This window comes from Humulus lupulus, chromosome 3 (assembly GCF_963169125.1).
Source record: "Humulus lupulus chromosome 3, drHumLupu1.1, whole genome shotgun sequence".
NCBI lineage: Eukaryota > Viridiplantae > Streptophyta > Magnoliopsida > Rosales > Cannabaceae > Humulus > Humulus lupulus.
In genome coordinates this window covers 215545880-215572409 of record NC_084795.1, presented here as the reverse complement: position 1 = coordinate 215572409, position 26530 = coordinate 215545880, and the positions used below count along the sequence as shown (strand labels likewise).

General features: G+C 39.8%; 1 protein-coding gene across 1 annotated transcript; it reads right to left on the bottom strand.

The window, feature by feature from the left end:
* Window positions 1-1803: 1803 nt before the first annotated feature.
* Window positions 1804-4135, bottom strand: LOC133825389 (uncharacterized). The gene is made up of 3 exons (XM_062258340.1): window positions 3184-4135; window positions 2685-3133; window positions 1804-2391 (listed from the first exon to the last, which is right to left on the bottom strand). The coding sequence occupies exons 1-3, from the start codon at window positions 4133-4135 to the stop codon at window positions 1804-1806; spliced, it is 1989 nt and encodes a 662-aa protein (XP_062114324.1).
* Window positions 4136-26530: the final 22395 nt, after the last annotated feature.

Genomic DNA, 26530 nt, shown 5'->3' with positions numbered 1-26530 from the left:
ATAAACTTGGCCTCCACTAGGTCCAAAGCTAAGAAGAAAGGTCCCTCAGTTAAGGTTCCTATGGTGGTCTCTTTGTTGGGTGTCAAACTGTAGTGCACGAATTTTTTTCTTAGTTATTAAATTTTTTTGTTTTATTTTATTTAATTGTTAAGTGTTGTGAATTAATTTATTTTTTGTTTGATTTTAAATTAAATTGTTATAATTTTTTTGTATAATTTTGTGAATTTATTTGCTAGTGTTATTTATTTGTTTTAATTTTTAAAAATGTGATTAATTGAGTTTTGGTTGAATGCACTAAGGTGCATGGTAGGTAGTGATGCACCCTAGTTATTAAGTGTGTGCTAGTGCATGGTAGCATGGTGCACATGTGTAGAAATTTCTATACACTTGTAGTATCCTCTATTTAGATTTAATTAATTAAGAAAACAAATAAATAGAAGAGGAAAGGAGGGTGGACGTGCATGGTGTAGTGGGAATGCTAAGGAGAGTTTCCTATTTTATGTGGATAGTGATAATGCAAAATTGATGATAGACAAATAAAGTGTTATTTTTTCTTCCTTTTAGATCAAATGAAAATCCTTTTATTTAAGTAATTTAGAATAAACAAAATTAATGGGGAATTAGGAATAGGAAACTTACCTATTTATTTTTATGAGGCCATTATTTTCACAAGCTAGAATAAAAGGGAATAGAAAAAGAAAGGACACAATTTTTGGCTTCGATGCCGACGACCATAGAGAGAAGAGAGAGAGAGAGTGGCGAGCTAGAGAGAGAAAGGGAGATAAGGGGCTGCCATTTTCTAGAGAGAAGGAGGAAAGAAAGAAGGAGAAGAAGGAGAAAGGAAAAGGGTTTCAAATCTCTAAGACTTTGAGCAAGGAGGTGGTTCTAGTTGGGCTCTTGATTTTCTATCAAGAGAGGCTCATTGAGAAGTTGTTGTTTTACTTAGCTTGGACCTGAGGTAAGGAAGATAGATAGAATTCTATTTGTTTATGCTATGAATGGTAAGATTGGCTTGTTTAAGGATAAATGATATTTATGAAAATGTACCATGTGATATGATGACGTTACGATCTGATGATGAATGTAAGGAATCATGTAATTTTCCTTGGCTTTTATATGACTTGATTGTATGTATTTATGTATGTTGTATGATATGTAATGGTTGTTAGCGTGTTGAATGCGACACAGCAAAGGGGTTACTAAGGATCTAAGACGCAACTTCAGTTATATGTAATGGTTGTTAGCGTGTTGAATGCGACACAACAAAGGGGTTACTAAGGATATAAAGATGTAACCCGAGTTACTAAGGATATAAAGACGTAACTCATTGGGCAGACACGCCGAGGTTATTCAATGACTAGAGATCCTATTTACCTCAAGATGTGACATGGACAAGATAGCGGGCCATGTTCACAAAGATATGATGATGATGTTTATGATGCTAATGTTTATGATGATGATGTTATGATGATAATGTTTATGACGATGATGTTTATGATGATAACGTTTATGATGATAATGTTTATAATAATGATGTTTATGATGATGAAGTTAAGTATGATATGCAGCGATGTATGAATGTGAATATGTTTTTTTTTATCAAGAAAGAAAATTTATTGATCAACCAACAGATTACAAAACAAAGGCTAGAGCAAACGCTCCTCCAAAAAAATTTACAGATCAGTAAAAAAATCTAGCATTTCTCTTTCTCTAGAAGACAACTTCTTAGAGCTGAAATTAAGAGCTCTGGTTTTGATAGAAAACCGGATCAATTGATCTATTTTACTAACCGAATAACAACAATTATAAAAAAACACACTTGTTCCTGTTAAACCAGAGAAAATATACAGCAGCTGCAAGAGTAGCAGATACCACCTGGCCTAGCCAATCACGTCTGCAAACAGCCGACCAATCAAGCCAAGCAGTAAACTTCCCAGGCCAGATCAAATCCCCCAACCAGATAGCAATGGTCAATCTAAGTTTCTCAGAGAAAATGCACTCAAAGAAGAGATGCGAATGGGATTCATTCAACTGGTAACAAACAAGGCAGCTCAAGGAGTTAATATTCACATGAGAATTGTGGAGAAGATCTCTAGTGAGTAAGTGATTATTAACAACTTGCCAAAGAACAAACCGATGCTTAGGCACTGAAAACTTGCACCAAATTTTACGCCCATATTCAATATTCACACTAGAAATAAAATGAGTATACAACTTGTCCAACCTGAGCTGACCATGCACTATAGCAACATCCAAATCTGTTCCAGACACTAAATGACTTAGCTTGATTAGTTTTCTCCAATACCAACTATCATCTTGTTTCAATTTATAGTCCCTGATTGGCACTCCTTTTAAGTAAATGGTATTCACCCATTTCACCCATAGCTGATCCTGCTTAAAGAAAATGGCCAGAGAAACTTAGCTATCATAGTCTTGTTCCAAGCAGGCCTTTCTCTAAACCCAAGCCCTCCATAAGCTTTAGGATGACAGACAAATTCCCAAGATGCCAGGTGAAATTTGCTGCGGGTTCTCTTCACACCCCACAAAAAATTCCTACACAAATGATTAATATTTCTAACCACATGTTGAGGCAATAGAAAAATATTCATCCAATAATTCCTAATTCCCATTAAAACAGACTAAATTAACTGAGTTCTACCAGCATAAGACAAGTTTCAGCTGGCCCAGGAATTAAGACATAATCTAATCTTCTTGAGAATTATTTCAAAGTCAGAAGCTTTGCATTTGGTAGGTCTAAGAGGGACACCAAGATCCTTCAGTGGAAATGACCCCTCCTGCAGATTAGTACAGCTCAACACATCCTCCTTAGCAGCATCAGTCAGCCCACCAAGGTAAATACAGGATTTACTAAGGTTAATAGAAACTCCTGAAGTCAAGGGAAACTCAATAAGAGTTGAATGCAAGATCTGGACAGATTGAGGATTAGCCTTACAAAAAATAAGTAAATCATCCGCACAGCAAAGATTAACAAGATTGAGAGATTTGCACATAGGATGAAATCTGAATCCTTTATCCTTGGAAGCTTTGATTAACATTCGAGTAAGGTAATCCATCACAATGACAAAGACCAAAGGAGAAATAGGAACCCCTTGCCTAAGCCTTTTATACCTCCCTGAAATTGACCTTGAATTCTACCATTTAGCAGTAACGAGTAAGAGGTACCTCTCAAGCAAATCATGATCTTTAGCGAATTCTCAAAGAAGTCCCAATCAATTGAATCATAGGATTTACTAAGGTCAATCTTCATAGCACATCTAGGAGAGCTATTTTTCCTATTATATCCCATTATCAAATCTTGAAATATGAGAACATTATAGGCAAGAGTTCTATGCTTTATAAACGCACCTTGATTAGAATTAATCAACAAAGGAAGGATTGTAACAAGCCTACTGCAGAGCATCTTTGATATGCATTTATAGATGGTAGTGCAGCAAGCTATTGGCCTAAAGTCAGCAGCAGTAGAAGGCTGGTCCACCTTCAGAATCATCACCAAGAGAGTGTCATTTAAGCTTTGAGGGATAAATCCTATCTCAAAAAACTCAAGGATAGCCTGTGAGACCTCCCTACCTATTTCTTTCCACAGAACCTTGAAAAAACCAGCCCCGTACTCATCCGGTCCTGGACTTTTAACAGGATGAATGCTAGAGGGGGCCATTTTAACATCATGAGTAGTGAATGACTTAATTAGGTCCAGTTGGGAAGCCATATCTAAAACTGGGCCATAAGAGATACTTTGCATATCAATGTGACCATTAGCTCTACCCGAACAACCTAAGTAGCTCTGAAAACGATGAAGGAAATGGTGAATTACCTGCTCGTAATCATCAACAACAGCCCCATAAGCTGATATATAAGAAACTATGAGATTAGATAACTTCCTTTTCTTCAAACTGGCATGGAAAAAAGTCATATTGTCATCCCCAAAGAGAAGCCAAGTAATCTTACTCTTTTTTCGAATAAAACTCTCATAGACCTTCTCATGTCTTCTATATTCCAAATACGCTTCTCTTTCAGCCAAGACCAAAGAATCATTGCTAGGATCAGCATACAATGCATTCTGAGCCTGCTGGAACAGAGATTTACTATGCTCAAATTGGCACCCAACATCCCCCATAATCCTCCAGTTGAATCTCTTTAGCACATGCTTAAGCCTAGTCAATTTCTGAGCCAACCTCGACAAACAATCACCCCCATAACAGATAGGCTTAGTCCATCTATCTAACACAATCTCTCTGAATCAATGATGAGAAGCCCACATATTAAAGTAACGAAAAGGCTGAATCCCCAAATTCTTGACTTCAACTTTTTTGATAAGTAAAGTACTGTGATCAGATACCACCTCCCATTGGGAAAAAGTTGAAGCCTCATTACAGAAAATTCTATCCAATTTAGAATAAATGCGATGCCCATCATCTTGGTTGTTAGAATAAATGTGAATATGTTTTGTTGTGTTTACTTGTGTCTTATTTGTACTTCCTTACTGGGCTTTTAGCTCACCCCCTTACTTTCCCTTCCATGTAGCAAATAGGATTTCTCTGTGGCACGCATGGTGATGTGGGAGGTTCCGATGTTAGAGTGTGTATGGCGTGGGGGCATCCTATGGACGAGAAACTATCAGTTTAAAACGCCAATTTCTAAAGAACAATGTTATGTTATTTTTAACTTTCAGAACTTATCAGTGGGACTTGAACTTTAATTGTTTTTGTTTTAAAAATGTTGCATGAAAACTATTGTTTTCTTTTTAAACTATTGGGCCCAACTTGCATGTTTTAGCAAGGCCCCATTGAAATTTTTATAATAAGTGGTTTTTCTCCTATAAATTCATGAGTATGCAAATATTTTACAAAGTATTAGATTAGGGCGTTTTACACAAACACTCCTCATGGAAGTATCGATTATTTGAGTGGATTCATTCTCTCAGCACTGAGGTTTGGTCCTTCAAATCTGAGTTCAGATTGGCCCAAGTTTAGAATCAAGCATTTCAATCTGCAGTTCTTAGCACCTTGGTCTGCCTCCTCTCGCAGTCCTGTCCTCCGCTAATGATGTCTCCTTTGAGGAAGCACCACCATCTCAGGGGGAGCAAGTCCCTAGTCCTATTGCCACTGGTTCCTAGCCTGCAGATACCCAGTATGTGCCTCCTTTCGCTGCCCCTCAGGGGGAGTTTGTTGTGTCGCCGGGCACCTTTAAGCATCGCAAGAAGAAGAAGCAACCTTCTTTCTCCAAGTAGTTGTGGTTCAACTTTGGCATGCCCTCTAAACACTGAGGGGGAGTTTTGTTAGATTCTTTTTTGTTATCTAACATTGTCTGTCGTCCTTTTAGCTGTGTTTGAACTATTTTTACTACCTTCTGCTTTTGAATATTCTCTGTTGGTATCTGATTGTATTTTGAGCAAGTGTTTTTGCTATTGGCATCCTGATATGACAATTTATCTAATTTAATTAGCTGTTGTCATCAAATATGTCTGTTGTTTTTTCTTGTCAGCTTTATGTGCTAAAAGTATAAATTAGTTAGTTGTTCATATGCATGCCAAAGGGGGAGTTTGTAAGTGTTATTTTTGTCATGCATTGTTTTTCATGTTTAAACATTGTTTTTCATGTTATAACATCGATAGCCTAGTAGCATGTGATTTCTATTTCAGCACATGACTTGCTTAGCTTGTTTTCTATTTTTAGCCCTAGCATATATATTCGCTTGGTCCATTTTTTCCTCACCCCTTTTAGCAGCTAAAAAGTGTCTTCTCCAAGAAACATTCTCTATAAAAGGTCTGAAGCTCTAGATGCTTCATTGTTCATTGCTCGTGGCGTTTTGGTGATTCCTCACCATTTGTCTTAGTGTAAACCTTGAAGGGATTTCAAGATATGTCCCAAGGGGAGCTTGAGCAGTAGTTGGAAGGAGTCCAGCAACATTCAAAACTAGTGGGAGGCTCGTTGCTTGAAGACTTTTACAAAATAGGGAGTTGTTTGTTGTTTGTAAACCAAATTAGAAGGGAGTTTTAATTTGTGTTTTTGTTGTTAGTATTTGTAATAATTTGATTATTTTAGTGAATTTGCTTCACCTCTAGACTAGGTCCCATGGAGTAGGTTGTGAGAAATCATGGCTGAACCATGTAAAAATGATTGTGTCATTTTCATTATTCTTGCACTTAATTATGATTCCAATATGATTTTAATTTGATAAATTTATTGTGTAATTGTCTGAGTAGTTGAGTAGCAGTAGTTAACTAACTTTCAAATACATTAATCATAGATTCATCTTCTCATCTACATTAACCATAAATCCATTACCCAAATACTTTATTTCCAGATCTAACCCTTACCATTAAGCCCATTTCAATGTTCATCTTCAAACATTCATATCATTATATACATATATATATTTCTTCGTACACACACAACCTATAGAATTTCTAACACACGCATACATATATACATATATACACACACACAAACATAGATCCAAGTAATATACCCAGAAAATTTGTTGGACGTTCATGAAAGTAGCCATCGTCAACTCACCGGAGTTTGCTGGTGGCGGTTGGGGACTACGCATGAGGACGACAGTGCCACACCTACCCAGATTTGTTCATCGTGGAGCCCGCTATTATCATCCCAAGCCACCATCACTGTTCGTGGAGCCCAAGCCACAGTCATCGTTCATGAAGCCAAGTCGTTGTCGTCGTTCGTGGAGCCCAAGCCGTCGTCGCCGTTCTTTGAGCTCAAGTCCCCGTCACCGTTTATTTTTTCTGGGGATTTGCTCGTACAAAGGCGGAACATGTCGTTCATGGTGGTCTTGAGAGACGACTGAGTTGGCTGGAAAATGGTTTAGGTTTGGGGAAAATTAGATTTAGGTTTCAGGTTTGGGGGAGAAGAAGAAACGAATATATTCAAAATTTATTTTCCATTTTTTAAATAATTAATTAAATTTATTTTAAAAATAATTTTAAATGTTCAATTATTTCATTCTTTTTAATTTATAATATTACACATCATCAAGTTATTGCCACATCAATAACTACATGGAATAATAAATTAACGACACATGGACATCATTATTCCATACTAACATTTAACGTTCAAAAGTGGATGGTTGCAACAAAAACGTAATAGTTGGGAGTATTACCGTCAAATTTTTTTATTAATATTACACATCTCTAAGTTATTGCTACATAAATAACTACATGGACTAATAAATTATTTGTGCGTGAAGCCGAAAAGAATAGGGGGATTTGTCGCAAATATCCCTTTAATTTATTCTATAAAAATCTTTAAGAGTTTATATTAATAAATTTTTTATAAAAAAACATAAATTAACTTTAACTTAGACTTAAAATATTAAAAGTAAAATTTAATAATAGTACAATAATGTAAAAAAACAGTATAAAATAAAGATAAATTGAATAAGAAAATAAAAAATGTAAACTTTCATGTGACCAATATCATCATAACACAGATAAAAAAAAATTACTTTTAAAATTATTTATAAGTTGAACTTTATGATCTTTATTCAATATTTTTCTTTATTTTTTTCTCAATTTTACTCATTTCAATAATATTTAATTATACTTTTTAGGGTAATTAGCGGCTAAAATCCCTATTCTTTTTCAAGTGTAGCATTTAAGTCTCTTATCTTTTATTTTTTGTTGGCAAAAGTCCCCAACATTACATAATTGTTGCACATTTTCCCCAAACCATTCTCTGGGGACTAAACAAGAATCCTATGGACTATTCCCACTAAAACAGAAAGGATTAATGACTTAAATGCTTCAATTTTGAAAGAACGAGGAATTTAGTTGCCAATTTCCATATTTTTTTTTCAAGAAGATTAAATACTCGATAATTAACCTATAAAAAAATTTGTTTCTTAGATTTTTTAAGGGGACTATTGACTACCATTGACAAGTTGTGATTATACCACTATATAATTTCATATTAATATTTTTAATTAAAAAATTTTAAAAATATATTTTTTTTACATTATGTCATATATTAGTTTCTAAATTTTTTTCTTTGCATTATTTAAATATTTTTCATTAACTAAAATAATACAAAATAATAAATTTGGAGAGAGAAAGAAAAAAATTGAATAAATACTTTTGTAAAATGTTTAAAGGAGCTCTAAAAAATCTATAAATGTAGATAAAGAAATTATTAATGTTAATCTTTTATATTAATAATTTCCATCAAGATTTTTAGAGCTCCTTTAAACAATTTTTTTTAATTATTAAATTTTCTTTCTTTCTCTCTCTAAATTTATTAGTTTTTATTTTTTATTTATTCTTTTCTATTATTTTAATTAATAAAAATATTTAAGTATATAATATTTAAATGATGTAAAGAAAATATAGAGAAATTGATATATTGTAAAAAAAATTATTTTGTCTTAAATTTGTATTTAAAAAAAATAATATAAGATTATACAATGGTAGAACCACAACTTGTTTAGGATAGTCAATAGCCCCTTAAAAAATCTAAGAAATATTTTTTTTATATGTTAATTATAGAGTATTTAATCTTCTTGAAAAAAAATAATTATATGAAAATTGGCGGCTAAAGTCATCGTTCTTTCAAAATTGAAACATTTAAGTCCCTTATCATTCCTTTTTTAGTGATGTTACACCCAGATTTCGAGACCAGAGGTTATGACCTCGAAAACTGGGCTCGTCAAGTGTGAGCTCGAAATGTATGAAAACATTTTATGGTCTAGCTGTAAAATCTCTTAAGTAAAACAACGACCTCGAAGATGTGTAACCTCGGGATGCTTTCTGAGGTCGAAATGGCACGACGTTAGGATAGATCAGTTATCGATTGTCTTCGGATTAAACAGTCTGAGCTTGGGAAGTGCAAGCTCGAGTGTGATAGCTTCGACAGTGTCTATCTACTCTGAGCATGTCCTGAAGTAGGGTGGCAAGCTCGTAGCAGTACCATAAGTCTTGACAGCCACAATGCCGATTGCTGATCTCGAAGACCCGATGAGTCACTTGGGATAGCCCGTTACATATGAACATATTTATTGTTGTATAATCCCAATATTTAAGGGACATCATTTAGTCTATTATCTATTCCCGATTCTTATGGGACGTTTCCATGTATATAGGAGAAATTACATTTAATGTCATTATTTAAATTGGTATACAGAATATCTTCCCGAAATATGTGGGAATGAACTCTGTAACCTCCCCTATAAATAGAGGAGGAATGACCCCTTGTAAATGATCGATTTCTTTTGGCTTGAGAGAAATCTCTGGGTAATTCATCTTTGAAGAATTTCCAAAAATCTCTAAGTCTTAATAACATAGACTCGTGGACTAGGCAGAATTAACTGCTGAACTACGTAAAAACCCTCTTGTCTTTCTTCATTATTCATTCGCTTCATAGTTTACGTTGTTTAATTGCTCTTCGATTTAAGTTGACGAAAAGCAGTGTCAACAGTTAGGTGCTTTCATTGAGAGCATTAAGCAGCACATACGTGAGTCTATTTAGTCGAAGAAGCCTCCCTGAATCAACTATGGCCGCGAATGATCCCAGTGTTCCTGAGGAGGAAATCTTAGAGGAAGCTGACTACCACCAGCACCCTGGGAAGCAGCCTATGATGAATTTGGACCCTGATGAGAGAAGTAGTTCCTCTAACTCTCGAGGACCACCGGCCCCCAGGGACGACGAGGACATGTACTACAACCCCGAATGATATACCCCTATTGTGGAGCTTGAAAACTGTCAGTTGCGAAAGCAGTTGGCGTAGGCCAAGAAATGTAACGAAGAGCTGGCCAGATTGGCTGTCGAGGCGCAGATGGCTCAGCCCCCGCCTCCGCCTGACGCCCAAGCTCGACCTCCTCGAGATGTTCATGTTCCACCACGCAGGCCCCATGGGTGACCTCGTAAAAATGCTGCCACACGAAGAATGGAGCAACCTCCGCCACCTGCAGAACAGCCTGCTCCCTCAAGGCCCCAGAGAAGTACTCGGGCTGGAGCTCCTGCCAACTCAACTAGTGAGGTACCGACCAAGATTGGGAATAACCGTGCCGCCACGGAGGCTCGGACCCAAAATCCTGGTAACACACAGAATGCTCCTGAACCAGCACAGGCAAACTCGAGACCTTCTAGGCCCCGTAATGGATGGCAACCACCATCACCCATAACGCACCCACCGTCGCCGATAAGGTATCCCTCACCAACTCGGAGAAACACGCAACCAACTCAGGGTGATAGGGAAAGGCGAGTTTGGAAAAAATGTGGGAATGGGGAGATTGCTAGGGAGCATAAAGTTTCCCAACCCACAAGAAACCAAATGTCTCGGTCTCACACTATTAAGACGAGACAGCCAGAAAGGAACCCATCTCGGAACAACCACGCGATGAGCCATATCATTGAAGGCTCAGGAGACACTAGATCAGTCAGTATGTATGACCAAGGATGCATAAATACTGGGAATCAAAGGGAACACCCAGATTTACGGTAACACCTGAACCAGAATCGGGGTAATGATAACCCCTCGAACCCAGACCTGAGGGATCACCTCAATGGACACACGAATCCTATGCAGAGGCGCAAAGCTAGAATTGTGATCAACGATAACCAGTTTCAAGTCCAATCCCCCATGGATCCAGTCCAAGAAAGGATCAAACAACTGGAAAGAGCATTCAGGCTCTTACAAAATGAACGAGGTCGGGATCGGGACGAAGAGTTCGACGAGGAACTCGAGCCCTTCGCCCCCCATATTTCCAACACCCCCTTTCCTCAAGGATTCTAAATTCCTCATGTCCCACCATTTGATGGGAATTCTGATCCATACAGCCACTTGAGAATGTTCAATACAATTATGAGAGCGAGTAACGTGGGCTACGAGCTCAGATGCTTGCTGTTTCCAGCCTCGCTCACAGGATCAGCAAAAAATTGGTTTGAAAAATATAAGAGGCATTCAATTGCTTCCTGGGATAAATTATCTGGAGATTTCAAGAAGCAATTCAGAGCCATGATTGGAATAAGGCCCGATGTGTCTGCCTTGACCAATGTCCGACAGCAGTCGAATGAAACATTGAAAAGTTACCTTACAAGCTTCAATCTGGATGTCACCCGAGCTCGTGACGTAGATGACAACAGTTATCTGATGGCTGTCCGAGCTGCGGTAATGCCTGGAAGCCCTCTCTGGGAAGATATGTAGAGGAAACCCGTGAGGTCCTTAACCGAGTTCAATCGACGAGCTCAGAGGTTTGTTAATGTACAAGAGGCAAGGTCAGCATTGAATATGGCCTCTCAGCTCGTAACTACAACAACAAACATAAACTCTGCCTCGACCTCGGCGGATCCTACGACCACAAAACCCTCTATGGATAACCCTTCTGAAAGAAAGAAGAATGAAAGGAATAATCCAGAGGCGGAAGGGGGGAAGAAGAAGAAAGGGGAACAATATTTCTCCGTGTACACCGAGCTGAATGAGGCTCGGGAGAATATCTACCTGGCTAATGACAACCAGGTCCCTTTCAGGCGTCCTAACCCTATGAGGAATAAGAAAGCAAAGAGAGACTCCAGCAAATACTGCAGATTCCATAGAGATATCGGACATAAAACCGATGAATGCAGGAAACTAAAAGACGAGATTGAAGGCTTGATCTTGAGAGCATATTTCAGGCAATATGTAAGAAACCAAAATCCTAATAAGGCTTCTACCAGTCAGAGGGCAGCTGCACCACCGCCTGCCCAAAACAATAACTCTTGAGCAAGGGAGGACGAGCGACCCCCTCCGATTGATGGAGAAGATGTTGTAACCATCTTGGGGGGACCTCATTTCGCAGGATCGGGCAGAAACGCCCAAAACCGATACATGAATGAGCTAAAAACTGGTGACGGGTCCCCTTAAGAACCCGAACCTAGGGCTCCAAAACACTAGAGGGTTGAATCTCAGCCTATAACTTTTACTGAGGACGATGCATCTCATGTGCAGTTTCCTCACAACGACCCGTTGGTCATCACCCTTCAACTCGCGAATAAGTGGGTTCACCGAGTCCTGGTTGATAACGGGAGCTCAGTGAATATCCTCTATAAGGCCACCTTAGAAAAGATGGGACTCACGCTTCGTGACCTAAAGGCCTGTGCAATGACATTATATGGATTTTCAGGAGAAGGGATTGCCTGTATTGGATCCATTGAACTCCATGTAACCTTGGGAGACTACCCGGTCTCGACAACCAAGATGATGGAATTCGTTGTATTGGATCTACCATCGGCCTACAACGTACTGCTCGGGAGACCCGCCCTAGTAGGGCTATGGGCATTTTCGTCTGTAAGGCACTTGGCCATCAAGTTCCCGACTTCTAGTGGCATCAAGACACTGAAAGGAGACCAGCTCACAGGGAGAGAATGCTATAGCATTTCCATTAGAGGAAAGAAACAGACAAGTGTGCAAACACTTGCATAATTCAGAATAAGGACGGAGTAGTCTTCGAGATAGACGAAGAAATTGACCCGAGAATAGAGGAAAGAGCTGACCTCGAGCCATTAGAAGAGCTCAAAGAGGTCAGGCTCGAAGAAATAGACCCCCCGAAGATAGTGAAGGTAGGAAAAAACCTTCCACAAGAAATGAAATAGAAATTAATTTGCTTTTTGAAAAAGAACCAGGATGTTTTTTCATGGTCACATTCAGATATGGTAGGGATAAATCCGAATGTGGTAAGCCACGCTCTAAATATTGACAAAAGCTTTCCCCCGAACCAGCAAAAGCGAAGACTCCTGGATGACGAAAGGAAGAAGTCCCTAAAGGAAGAGGTGGACAGGTTGAAAGCAAACTGATTCATACGAGATGCCTTCTACCCCGATTGGGTCGCCAACCCGGTGCTAGTCCCGAAACCTAATGGGACATGGCGGACCTATATTGATTACTCAAACCTCAATAAGGTCATCCTAAGGACTGCTTCCCCTACCTCAAATCGACCAGCTCGTAGATGCCACAGCTGGGCATAGACTTATGTCACTCATGGACGCTTATTCTAGATATAACCAGATCGCCATGCATGCCCTAGACCAAGAACATGCGAGTTTTGTGACAGACAAAGGACTGTATCGCTATAATGTCATGTTGTTCGGACTAAAGAATGCTGGAGCCACTTACCAACGGCTCGTAAACATAATGTTCTCCGAACAGATAGGTGATAACATGGAAGTCTATGTTGATGATATGTTAGTTAAATCTAAACATAACAGTAACCATGTGGACGACCTTGAAGAGTGCTTTGTCGTGTTATGGAGGTATGACATGAAGCTCAACCCCCAGAAGTGCTCTTTTGGGGTATCGTCAGGAGAGTTCCTAGGCTTCATTGTAAACACGCGGGGAATAGAAGCTAATCCAGACAAGATCCAGGATTTAATTGATATGCCCTCACCTCAAAAGCATAAGGATGTCCAAAGTTTGACTGGGCGGATGGTGGCACTAAGTAGGTTTATCTCAAAATCTACAGACCGATGTCTTCCATTTTTCAACCTTTTGAGGGGAGGCAAAAAATTCGAGTGGACAGAAGAATACGAGCTAGCTTTTCAGGAGCTCAAGAAGCACCTTTCAAAACCTCCCATCTTGTCAAAACATATCACGGGGGAAGTTTTGTACCTATATCTTGCTACGACCGAGCATGCCATTAGCGTCATGCTCGTCCGAGAAGAACAGAAGGGGAAAAAGTCGCTATACTATGTCAGCAAAAGGTTACTGGGGGCAGAATCGAGATACCCCTTAATGGAGAAGTTGGCTCTCAGCCTAATTCACTCATCTCGAAAGCTCCGACCCTATTTTCAGGTGCACCCCATTAATGTGTTGACCGATCAACCACTAAGACAAGTCTTGTCCAAGGCAGAAGCCTCAGGCCGATTACTAAAATGGGTCGTTGAACTCAGACAATTCGAGATTACCTACCATCTGAGGACAACCATAAGAGGACAGGCCTTGGCATACTTCATAGTGGAATGCACCGGAGTGACTAACAATGAAGTTATAACCCTAGCCCGCGAGCTGTTGAAACTTTTTGTTGATGGGTCTTCCAATGAAAATGGGTCGGGGGCAAGAATAATACTGATCACCCCAGGAGGAAGTCAATTTCACTCTGATTTGAGATTTTACTTCGAAGCGTCAAATAACGAGGCTGAATACGAAGCTCTACTGGCAGGACTTCGAATAGCCAAGGAACTCAAGGCTAAGGCGATACATTGCCACAATGACTCCCAGTTGGTGGTCAACCAAATCTTATGGGAATACCAGGCCCATGGGACAAGAATGGCTGCATATTTAGAAAAAGCAAAGGCAGCACTCGAGCATTTTGAATTTTACACGATAGAACAGGTTCCCCGAGAGTAAAATTCGAATACAGACGCGTTAGCCAGGCTCGCCACATCCACTGAGGACGAAAAACTGAATGTCGTGCCAATTGAACATCTATCGACACCCAGTATAACCAAGCCTGAACAAGAAGATGTATGCATGATAAACTCCAAGCCAACCTGGATGACCCCGATAATTGAGACCTTGAAACTGGCATTCTCCCAGAAGAACAGACCAAGGCTCAAAAGCTGATGTATCAGATCCCCAGGTACACCATTTTGGATGGAAGGCTATACCGAAGAGGATACTCTATGCCATTACTCCGATGTGTAACTCCACCCGAGGCTAAGAAGATCGTAGAAGAAATTCATGAAGGATTCTGTGGAGACCACATTGGGGGACATAGCCTATCCAAGAAATTCATACGCCAAGGATACTTTTGGCCTACCATCAAAGAAGATTCATTTAATTACGTCAAGAAATGCGACAAGTGTCAACGATTTGCCACAATCCCTTGAGCTCAACCTTTCGAGCTAACTATGATGACCTCCCCATGGCAATTAACGGTCTGGAAAATCGACCTCATAGGCTCGTTGCCAACTGGCAAAGGCGGAGTCAAATACACAGTAGTCGCAGTAGATTACTTTATGAAGTGAACCGAGGCTGAGCCTCTGGCGACAATTACCTCAAAAAAAGTCTTGGACTTTGTGGTAAAAAATATCATATGCCGATATGGGATGCCAAGGAAGATAGTTTCCGATAACGGTACTCAATTCGATAGTAACTTGTTTACCAACTTTTGCGAAAAAAATGGGATAATAAAATGTTTCTCCTCCGTGACCCATCCCCAAGCGAATGGCAAGGTCGAGGCTATAAACAAAACCCTGAAGAGTTCTCTGAAGAAAAAGTTGGAAGAAGCTAAAGGGAAATGGCCCGAGGAATTTCCCCAAGTTTTGTGGGCATATCGAACCACAGCCCGTACTTCAACGGGACATACCCCTTTTTCTCTAGCATATGGATGCGAGGCTATGCTGCCAATTGAGGTCGAAATACCCACCATTCAAACCCACGCTTATGATCAAGCCTCAAACCAATCCCTTCTCGAAGTAAGTCTGGACCTGATTGAAGAAAGAAGGGACGAGGCACAACTAAAAAATGCTGCATACCAATAGCGAGCTACCCGGTATTTCAATAAAAGGGTTCGAGATAGAAAATTCAGGGTGGGAGATTTGGTGCTTAGGCATGTGTTCTTGGCAACACAAGATCCAGCTGCTAGCGTGCTCGGGCCTAATTGGGAAGGAACTTATCAGATCGAATCAGTTATCCGACTTGGCGTCTACAAGATGGCAAGATTGAATGGGAACTTGGTACCACGAGCATGGAATAGCGAATATTTGCGACCTTACTATCAATACTATAGGAACAATGACACCTGTAACCATATTTGTTTTTCTTTTCTATGTTAATAAAATGTTCAATTTCGAATAAACGTCGTTTTCATGTGATTAGGCTGTATTTTTTGCAAACAGTCTTGATTTAATAACCTATGGTCAAACTCATAGGATATTAAGGGGGCATTAGTGGTATATATATACTGTTGACTTGGAAAAATAAAATAGCACATACGAAAAGCATAAAAGTGTTTCGATATAACCAAATACACGAACTAAGATGTTTTGGATATAACCAAATTATTCGTCAATAAAAGTGTTTGGATATAACCAAATACACGAACTAAGATGGTTTGGACATAACCAAATTATTAAAAAATAAAAGTGTTTGGATATAACCAAATGCGCGAGCTAAGATGTTTTGGATACAACCAAATTATTCGTCAATAAAAGTGTTTGGATGTAACCAAATGTGCGAGCCAATATAAGTTGGATATAACCAAATACGCGATCTAGATATAACTAGATCAAGAATATAACTACATTGATTACAAACCAAACACGACCTGAATAGGTTTGGAATGAACCAGCTAAAACTAATTGACAGTAAGTTGGAACATAACCTACTGCAAGCTAAGTCGAGATCGATGCTGGAATATCCTACAAAAAGATAGTTTCGACCTCATAACCTTGGTAAGTTACCAAGGACGAGGAAAAGGGACTAAAAAAGCAAGATATAACTAAACCACCTATGTTACACACCATATAAGTACCTTCGGGCGCATGGTAAAAGTAACTTTCGACCTCGACACATAACGAGATCAAACACGGATACATCAAGTAAAATATACATGTATGCATCGAAGCTCGAGCTTAAAATCCACTGCATGTTTGTATGAATAAATAGACATAAGGACACTTAATATGAATTGCTTGAAATATTTCGACTTAAGAAATAAAAAGAAAAAATATTAAAGCAAAGTCAAACGCGAATATCATAAACAAAAGAAAAAATAGCTCTTAAACGAGCTATAAATTGTCTTGGCCCCAGGGGCATAAAAAACTGAATATAAAAACTAGTACAAAATTTTTTTTGAAGGGACGCAGCCCCAGGTAGAGACTTAGGAGGGAGGAGCATCCTCCTTAGCCTTCTCAACTTCCTCCTTGGCTCTTTCTGTCTCCTCCCGAGCAGCCTCCTCTTTGTCGAGCCGAGCTTGCCACTTGGCCACAAGTTCTTCCTCGAAAGAGCCGAAGAAGCTGGTATCGAGATCGACATTACTGGCCCAGATCCTATACATGGCCAGGTCGACCGCCCGATCCTTCTTCTCCTTAAACTCTGCAGGGAGACGAGCCTTTTCGCCCTCCATAATCTCGAAAGTGGCCACCTTCTCCTCCTCAAGCTTGGCATTAATCTTCTCAAGCTCCGCGATCTAGGAATTCACCTTCTTGAGCTCGGTTGTCTTGGGTTTTAGTTGTTTAGCTTCATCCTCCTTCTTTGCTTTTGTGTCCTTGAGCTCGTCGCTAAGCTTGAGTTGGAGATCCTTTGACTCCTTCGCATAAGACTTGCTCGAATGGACCTCATTATTCAACTTATAATTAAGCTAAACAGAGACAGGAAGAGTCTGATACACAAAGAACTCAAATTAGAACATGAACTAAGTATAAGTACAACTAAAAATAAGATGAGGGAAGTTACCGCAGCAGTGAGCTCGATACTCTTCTCATAAAGTGTGTTACAGTCTCGAGCATTGTTCAAAAACTGCCAATGAGGGGCGTCAAAGCCACTAAAGCTCTGGCCCACTCGAGACAGAATTTCTGAGCCAAGTGCAGTCCCATGGGATCCGACAGCATTGTCGATTACATACTCATCAACGTGAGTAGAAACCGACAACATGCGTGTTGTGGAAGCTAAGGGTTTTTTCGGAGGTGGGCCGAGAGTTGAATGAACCATGATCCAAGGAGGTTGGAGCTCGGCCGTAGTGGACGCTTAGACCTGAGGAGTTGGATCCACAGCTGGGCGCGTAACAGCTAGAGCTGGTGGAGGAGGTGTTTTCTCAGTCCTCTTGAGGACCTTGGCAGGTCGGTCAGACTTCCGCGAGCCCCTCGGGCGCTTACTGCTCTAGGCTCCCTCGCCACTAGCGATCACAGTGTCAAGGTCGGAATCCATATCACCTGCACAGTTATACCACATTATGAGATATTCCAAGACAAAAAAGTTAGCCTGATGCAGTTTGGCAAAGAATAAAATGACAAGTAGAGAGAAACCTAACTGGAAATCTCCCCCGAGCTTGTGGTCGACGACCACGTAATTCCCCCATCTTCAAAAGAGGTGGGGGGAGTACCTTCCCTATAAGTGGAAGTCAACCTCGAAAGGTCTCTATAGTCATTTGTCCCATATTGAACGGCTATTCCGTTCCATACCTCGTTCAAACTATACATAGTGTCATACTTCCCGAGCCAACTATGAACCCTCTCATCTACCCAAGACCATACATAAAAATGGTCCCTATCATCCTTACACAACACTAATCTGTCAACTTATGCTTAAGTGTGAAGGAGACCACAAATCTGAGCAAAGGATGACCGTACCTCTGTCACTCGAGCTCAAACTCGAGGCTACATCATTGGCCTCGCTCCCCGATTGCGGGCTCCTGTGATGTCGAGCTATGGATGGCGGCTTAGCATTTCACCTCGGAGGAAGGCTACTAGTATGGAAAGGCACAAACTCCCACTTGGTATATTTTTTGTTGGACCAGTCGAAGGTAGACTAATCCTTCTCCAGGAGGCCACAAGCTCAAAGTTTGTCTTCATGAAGGAGATAGGAGAGGGACCTCCTGCCATAGGGAAGTTGGAGCAAAGCCTCCTTGTGCTATTTCATCTCCTTGGTGGGAGTGGGACGATGGTAGTTGGCTGGAAAAATGAACATATTATGACTAAGCGCGAGCTTAAACAAAACTCGAGCACAAAAAGAAGAAATTTGTTAGGTACTTACGAATTTGCCTGAACGAGTAGTGTCTGGAAGGAGCCAAGCCATTCGTCCAAAAGAAAGCCTTCTTGAAGTCTGGGGGATGGTTGGGTAGATCCTCAAAGATTTTCTTCTCCTTGGGATAGCTTGAGAGGTAGTAGTAGCCGTCCCCTCCCCAAGCTCGGGATGGATTGCTTTTCAAACAAAATAGATACAGGATCTCCTTTGGTGAAGGTCCTTCCCACTTTAGCTCGTGGTAAAGCGACCTCAGGGCAGATAAAACCCTATACGAATTGGTATTGAGCTGGAAAGGGGCAGTAAAGCCCCCGCCCTCATGTGTTCCTGGCTCCAGGTCACATACTTCAACTTGTTGTCAGGATTCCCATCTCTTGGGGCATGACAACTTCGCTCATGGATGATGGAGCTCGACACCTCAGCGAGCCCGATCATCCAATGTTGTGAAGGGACAAGATGTCGGAGATCTGCCCTAACGAAGAAATTGAGCTCCAATAGTGCTCGACCTCAAAGAACTCTCTCTTCGAGATGGGAATGGAGGTTGGCTGCGAGGTAGAATGGGGGTTTGATGGTTCTCCCATTAGTGAAAATTGAAGGTCCCCCGGCTTGAGGCAATTGTCACTCTAAGAGTGGGATCAATGGGAATTTCCCTGGGCTCGGAGTGTGGATCCGGGTACACGGCGACCCTAAGTCTCTTCCTTTTTCCCTCCTTGACCTCGTCGATTTGACACCGAAAGTGATCTCGGGTGTCTTCTTGCTCGCTCCTTAGTTGGTGCTCCCGAATCAGATGCTGGTTCCACGCGAAAGGTGATTCTAGGCTTGGAGCCTTTGGCGAATAAGGAATTGCGAGCTTTGACCCCCACCGCTTTTTCGAGTTCTACGACATCTAGCAAGAGAAAAAAAGGTGAGGGCCAGGCGAACAAGCAGTTAAGAATGAAAATCAGAATGATCTAAGCTCGAATAATCGAGGCTACAAGGCAAACTCGGTCCAAAAGATGAGGTCAGTCTCGGAGCGTATATACCACGAAAAGAAAGGAAGGTGGATTTATTTTTGAAGATCCCAATAGTTCAGGGAAAAAAGTTGGCGATTACTCAAAAAGTGATATTTTTGGGAAACGTGCAATTTATAAAACCCTAATTCTGTACCCAATATCTTGGTGTGCAAGATATGTCATTCGAAATTCAAAAACTCAGTAAAAGAACCATTTTTGTGCCTTCTACGCATGATCTGGGTTTGGAACCTGTGATATGAGAACTTAAGACTAATATTTACTAAAACACTCTAATGAGCAAAACTAGTTAAGGGATTAACAATACAACAATACAAACATGCATGAAAAATATACGGGCATACGAAGCTATGAACAAAGACTTACACAATGTAGTCGGCGAAAATAGGGAGACTGATGACCGAATAAGCGGTTGCTCTGTCTTTTGGGCTTCAAGAACATGCAAGAACTGGGTAAAATTTTCTAGTTTTTTCTTCTTTTCTCTCTGTGAATGCTTAAACATGAACGTAAAATTGGGAAGATGAGTGGAGACATATTTATAGACCCATGGGAATGTAAAAAGCCAAATTAATTTGGGCCATTGGCCAGATTCCGTATCAGATCCGACGGTCAGGGACTTGTGAAATGATAGTACCATAAAGAATGGCAAGCGAATGAACGTGGGCAAGTTTCCAAGGTACTCAAGAAATTTGATTGACCAATACCCGGTTGACGCATATCCACACTCAAGTGTTTTCGATGGTACAGTTTCCAAGAGGAGCAGTTCAAAAGTTTCCTTCTCATAGGATTCGAACTGATACTTTTGAGGGGGAAAAATGTTACACCCAGATTTCGAGACCAGAGGTTATGACCTCGAAAATTGGGCTTGTCAAGCTGTAAAAGAGGAGCAGGAAATGTATGAAAACATTGGATGGTCCAGCTATAAAATCTCTGAAGTAAAACAACGACCTCGAAGATGTGTAACCTCGAGATGCTTTCTGAGTTCGAAATGGCACGACGTTAGGATACATCAGTTTTTGATTGTCTTAGGATTAAACAGTCCGAGCTTGGGAAGTGCAAGCTCGAGTGTGATAGCTTTGACAGTGTATATCTACTCCGAGCATGTCCTAAAGTAGGGTGGCAAGCTTGTAGCAATACCATAAGTCTTGATAGCCACAAGGCCGATTCCTGATCTCGTAGACCCGATGAGTCACCTGGGATAGCCCATTACATATGAACATATTTATTGTTGTATAATCCCAATATTTAAGGGACATCATTTAGTTTGTTATCTGTTCCCGATTCTTATGGGACGTTTCCATGTATATAGGAGAAATTACATTTAATGTCATTATTTAAATTGGTCTACAGAATATCTTCCCGAAATATGTGGGAATGAACTCTATAACCTCCCCTATAAATAGAGGAGGAATGACCACTTGTAAAGGATCGATTTCTTTTGGCTTGAGAGAAAGCTCTAGGTAATTCATCTTTGAAGAATTTCCAAAAATCTCTAAGTCTTAATAACATAGACTCGTGGACTAGGCAGAATTAACTGCTGAACCACGTAAAAACCCTTTTGTCTTTCTTCATTATTCATTCGCTTCATTGTTTACGTTGTTTAATTGCTCTACGATTTAAGTTGACGAAAAATGGCATCAACAAGTGACAATAGTCTATAACATTAATTCTAGTCCCCATTTTAATGAACGAATAACATTTTGGGGAATATGTGCAACACTTATGTAACGTTAGGAAATTTTGCCAAGCAAAAAAAAAAAGATAAGGTGCTTAAATGCTACACTTGTAAAAGAGCAGGGACTTTAACCGCTAATTACCCTACTTTTTAATATAAAATATATGAAATTGAAATGCTTTTTAATATCTTATTATTTATTTGTTATTTTATAGTTTTACAGGTTTTTTTAGAACATGTTATTAAATTTTTTAAATTTAATTTTAATTTTAAGAATATTGTTGATTAGTGAAATTGTTGATCTTGGAAACCCCTAGGTACTGATCCAAATGTTAATTAAGTCTAAAATACCCCACAATTAGCAGAGGTCACATTCACCTACTAGCTTGATGTGAGATTAGTGGCAACTATTGACGGTGAGAACTCGTCAACTATGTCAAGTTAGAAAAATCAAAGTGTAGTGCTTATGAATGAAGAACTTCAAAAATCTAAACAAAAACTTAGAAAATAGTTGCAGAAGAAAAATGGGGAAAAGAACTTGTATTTCTCTTTTGTGTCCAGCTACAGTGTTTTTTCCAACCCCTTTCCATGTGGAAGTGGGGTACCTTTTATAGTGGGCTCTAATGGCCCTAATACATTGTGGTCCAGGGGACCAGATGGTACACAAGTACACTGTCAGGAGAGTGGTCTCAGGGGTAGTGGTGTTGGCTCCAGTACATGGTCAGATTCCGTGGGGATGTCTCCACTACTTATTTAGTACAAGTGTTAGAGGAGTGGCACCAGGCGTAATGGTGCTGGTGGTGGTGTTGACTCTGACATCTGGTTAGAAGCATACAGGCCATGTCCCCTCTCCTAGTACTCCCACTACTTGTTTGGCGTGGGCCTTGTGTCCATGCTTTAGCTCCCCTCAGTTTGTCAGGTTGCTATGTATTTCTTCTGACTTTGCATGAATCGTTATGAGGCTTCCCCAATTCGTTCTTAATGGTGCGTTAAAGAGGTCCTTGATCTTACCTCTTGTTAGACCCACAGTAAGAGTGGTGCCCCGTTAGTAGCAGTTATCTTAAGGGGAGAGATAAGGCCCCTCCAACGAGGCCCACTATGTACGCGACCCCTAGTGGCACGAATGTGATGAGGCGAGGGTGAGACACTGGTCTCGTAAGGCCAATGGCGTGGCTAGTACACGGGGTAAGGTGAGGGCGAGACACTGGTCTCGCGAGGCCCATGTCACAGCTAGTGCACGGGGCAAGATGAGGGCGAGACACTAGTCTCGCGAGGCCCATGGCGCGGCTAGTGCGCGAGGCAAGGTGAGGGCGAGACACTGGTCTCACGAGGTCCATGCACGACTACTGCACGGGGCAAGATGAGGGCGAGACACTGGTCTCGCGAGGCCCATGGCGCGGCTAGTGCACGGGGCAAGATGAGGGTGAGACAACGGTCTCGCAAGGCCCACGGCGCGGCTGGTCCGCAGGGCAAGGTGAGGGTGAGACAACGGTCTCGCAAGGCCCATGGTGTAGCTAATGTGCGGGGAGAGGTGAGGTGACATGGCTTGCGAGACGCCTGGGGTGCATGAGGCATCATGGCCCATGGCACGGCTGATGCGCGGGGCGAGGTGAGGCGACATGGCTCGCGAGACGCCTGGGGTGCACGAGGCGTCATGCCTCGTGAGACGCTTGGGGCGCTAGGCGGTTGTGCGACATCAGGGGCGCTCGCAAGACCGTCATGCACCTGCGAGGCCACATGGGCGCGCTGCGCCATATGCGTCCACGAGGTGCCGTATACACCTGTGAGGTGCGAGGCACCTTTGCTGGTGCAAGGCGACGAGTCTCGCCAGACGTCTGGGGTGCTCGTGGGTGTCCAAGGCGAAGTGGTCATATGGAGCAAGGTATATTTGGGCATCCTTTCGAGGGATCAAAGGGAATTCAGACATGGTTGCTTTGGATCTCCTAGGGACCTTAGGCATGAGATGTAGGTCTTTTACTGGTGTAGAATTTTCAGCATCCACAGCAACCAACAATAATCAAAGACTTTTCACCACTAAAGTCAAGCAGAAAATTGTTGAATAGTCAAATTATTAATCATGGAAATACCTAGGTAGCAATCTGGTCGTTGATTAGGTCCAAAATACTCCACAATTATCAAATGTTGCAAAAACCCAGTAGCTCAATGTGAAATCAGTGGCAATCGACATCGATCAAAGACTTTGACTACTAGATTCAAGTAGAACGCTATTGATTAGTGAAATCGTTGATCTTGGAAACCCTTAGGTAGCAATCCAACTATTGATTAGGTCTGAATTACCCGACAATTAGTCAAGGTCACATAAATATAATAGCTCAATGTGAGATCAGTGGGAATCAACATCAATTAGAGACTTTTAACCACTAAAGTCAAGTAAAACATTGTTGATTAGACAAATTATTGATCTTGGAGACCCCTAGGTAGCAATCCGACGTTTGATTAGTTTTGAAATACCCCACAATTAGCCAAGCTCACATAAACCTTATATCTCGATGTGAGATCAGTGGCCATTGACACCGATCAGAGACTTTTAACCACTAAAGTCAACTAAAACATTGTTGATTAGTCAAATTATTGATTTTGAAGACCCTTGAGTAGCGATCTGACTATAGATTATTAAAATTATAAAAATTATTATTTAATAAAAAAATATTGAAATTCAATTCGTTTATTTTTAAAAATAATTAAATTTTTTAAAATAAAACAAATTTGAAAATATTAAATACCATCAAGATGAAAAAATGTAGAAAAATGCAAAAAAAAAAAAAAAAAACTCTATCCAAACAAATAAAAAAACCAATAAAACACATAAAGGTAGGCACAAATCTGTTTGAAATATGAAAATATATATTTAAAAACAACACTTATCACTACATTGAGGCCCTATGTACTTACCCATGTATTTTCTCTTCCAATAACTCTCAAAATTGATGGTGTCATGGGTATTTGATCGACGACTTGTGTTCACTTCAATATTTGGGTCAATTCCAATGTTCTTTAATGGTAGTGATGTTAAGGCAATGTGGTCGTATTGGGTAAGGGAGCCATGAGAAAGAGAAGAAAAGCATAGGGCATAGAATAATGACAATGATATAAATGTTGGTATATTTCACCAATGAATGCATTAAGTTGGATATTATTTAATTGCTCCCCACTCGATGCATAATTTTTCAAATTTCCCTTATAAAATTGATAATTTAGATAATATCAATTTATATTTATTTTTACTTTAAATACCAAAAGTTAAAATTTGATTATATAGTATTTAACAATTGATGAATTTTAAAACTAATCATTAAAAATTACTCAACACTATGTAATCTGAATAAATCAAATACTCAAACCTAATATAAAGTTATTTTAACCCTTCAAATCAAAATAAAAGTTATTTGATAAAAATGAAAAAAGTTTTCATTTGAAAACAATAAAAAGATAATAAGAACTAGAAGATAATTAACTTTTTCAACAAATAAAATAATGATTTTTTGAAATATGTCTCTATATATACATATTTGTCACCATTCTTCATGTCAAAGTGACAACATTATCCATGGTTAAGGGTGTTCAGGTTATTTGATTTAAATGATGCGGAGAAAAATCATTCAAACTGAGAAAATGACCAAAGCGAGAAATAATCATCCTGCATATATTGTTAGGATTATTTAAACACAAAGCCTAAATGGGTTTACACAAGATGGTAAAAAATTCTTAACGATTTCACATAATGGAGATGTAAAATTTGACTTTGAGTTATAGGCATTTAAAATTATCTTTTTGGATCTAAAGTGATACAACGAGGTATCTAAGCATGTCCAAAAAGTTTGGGAGCAATTGGAGTTGTCTAATGTCAATTTTGAACACTTTGACCAGAGGTTAGGCCTATCCCTTTGACAAGTATCACAAAACATGTCGTCTGTTGCTAGGCGATGTGTAGCCTATGGCCAGTGACATGTCGCCAAAAAACATGCGATATATCACCTGTCACTAACGTGGCTGATGTTTTTGCTCCAAAACATAAAACTTAAAAGCTCTAATCCTATTGGTTAGAGTTAATGACGATACCTACACTATAAAAGGGGTAAATTAGAGTTGAAAAATATTGATCACATTTCTCAATTATTTCTCTAACCTCTCTCTCTAGCTCTCAATAACACTTTTTCTCTCCAAGAAAATCATCAAGAATTGCTTGACTTGTATGATTTTCAAGGCTTGCTTAATCACAATTCTCATTTCACTACTGTAAAAGTTTCAAGCAACTTGGGAAAGGCTTGGAATAAAGAATTCGGACAACAATTCTCGTCGTGGCAAGCTTTGTTACAAGGATTTTAGTATCTCTGAGACAAAATATTTTGATTTCATTTTTTAGTTTCCCATCTTCTTTTGTGTTATTAATTTTTATATTTACATTGTACTTACGGTTTAAAGTTATAAAATTAGGGTGGTGACTACTCACTTTCCCATAATTTAAATTCTCTGTTTTCTTGATTTTGAGTTCTAAGTCTAACTACCATGGAAGAAATTTCCTCCATCTCCACTCTCAAGTTTATATGTCATAGATTTTTTTCCATATAGATCACTTTTATGGGTCAAATTTTGTTCGTTTGCATGACAAAATCATATTTTTTCTCACTACCTTGAAGTTCTTATACATTTTGAATAAAGGCTTGAACGCCTTAGATCCATCAAAAGAAGGTGATTCTCAAGAGGTGGCCAAACAAAGGAATAAAAGGGAATAAGATAAATCAATATGTCATGGCCATATTCTTAATGCTCTCTCGGATCACTTATATGATCTCTATACCAACACCACTTCCACAAAGGGGAATTGGGAGGCACTGGAAAACAAGTATAAAGCGGAAGAAGAAGGCACTAAGAAATTCCTTATCACTCAATACATAGAATTTACATTCTTTGATGAAAAGCCATTTCTTCACCAAGTTCATGAACTCCAAATTATTTTGAACAAGTTATCTACTCTTAAAATAACATTTCCAAAAGCCTTCCTTGTGGGTGTAATCATAGCCAAACTACCTCCATCACGGAGAGGCTATAGGAATAAAATCCTCCATAAAAATGAGAAACTTTCTTTGGAAGAGATTCTCAAACATTTTAGGATTGAAGATGAGTCTCGCTCTAGAGA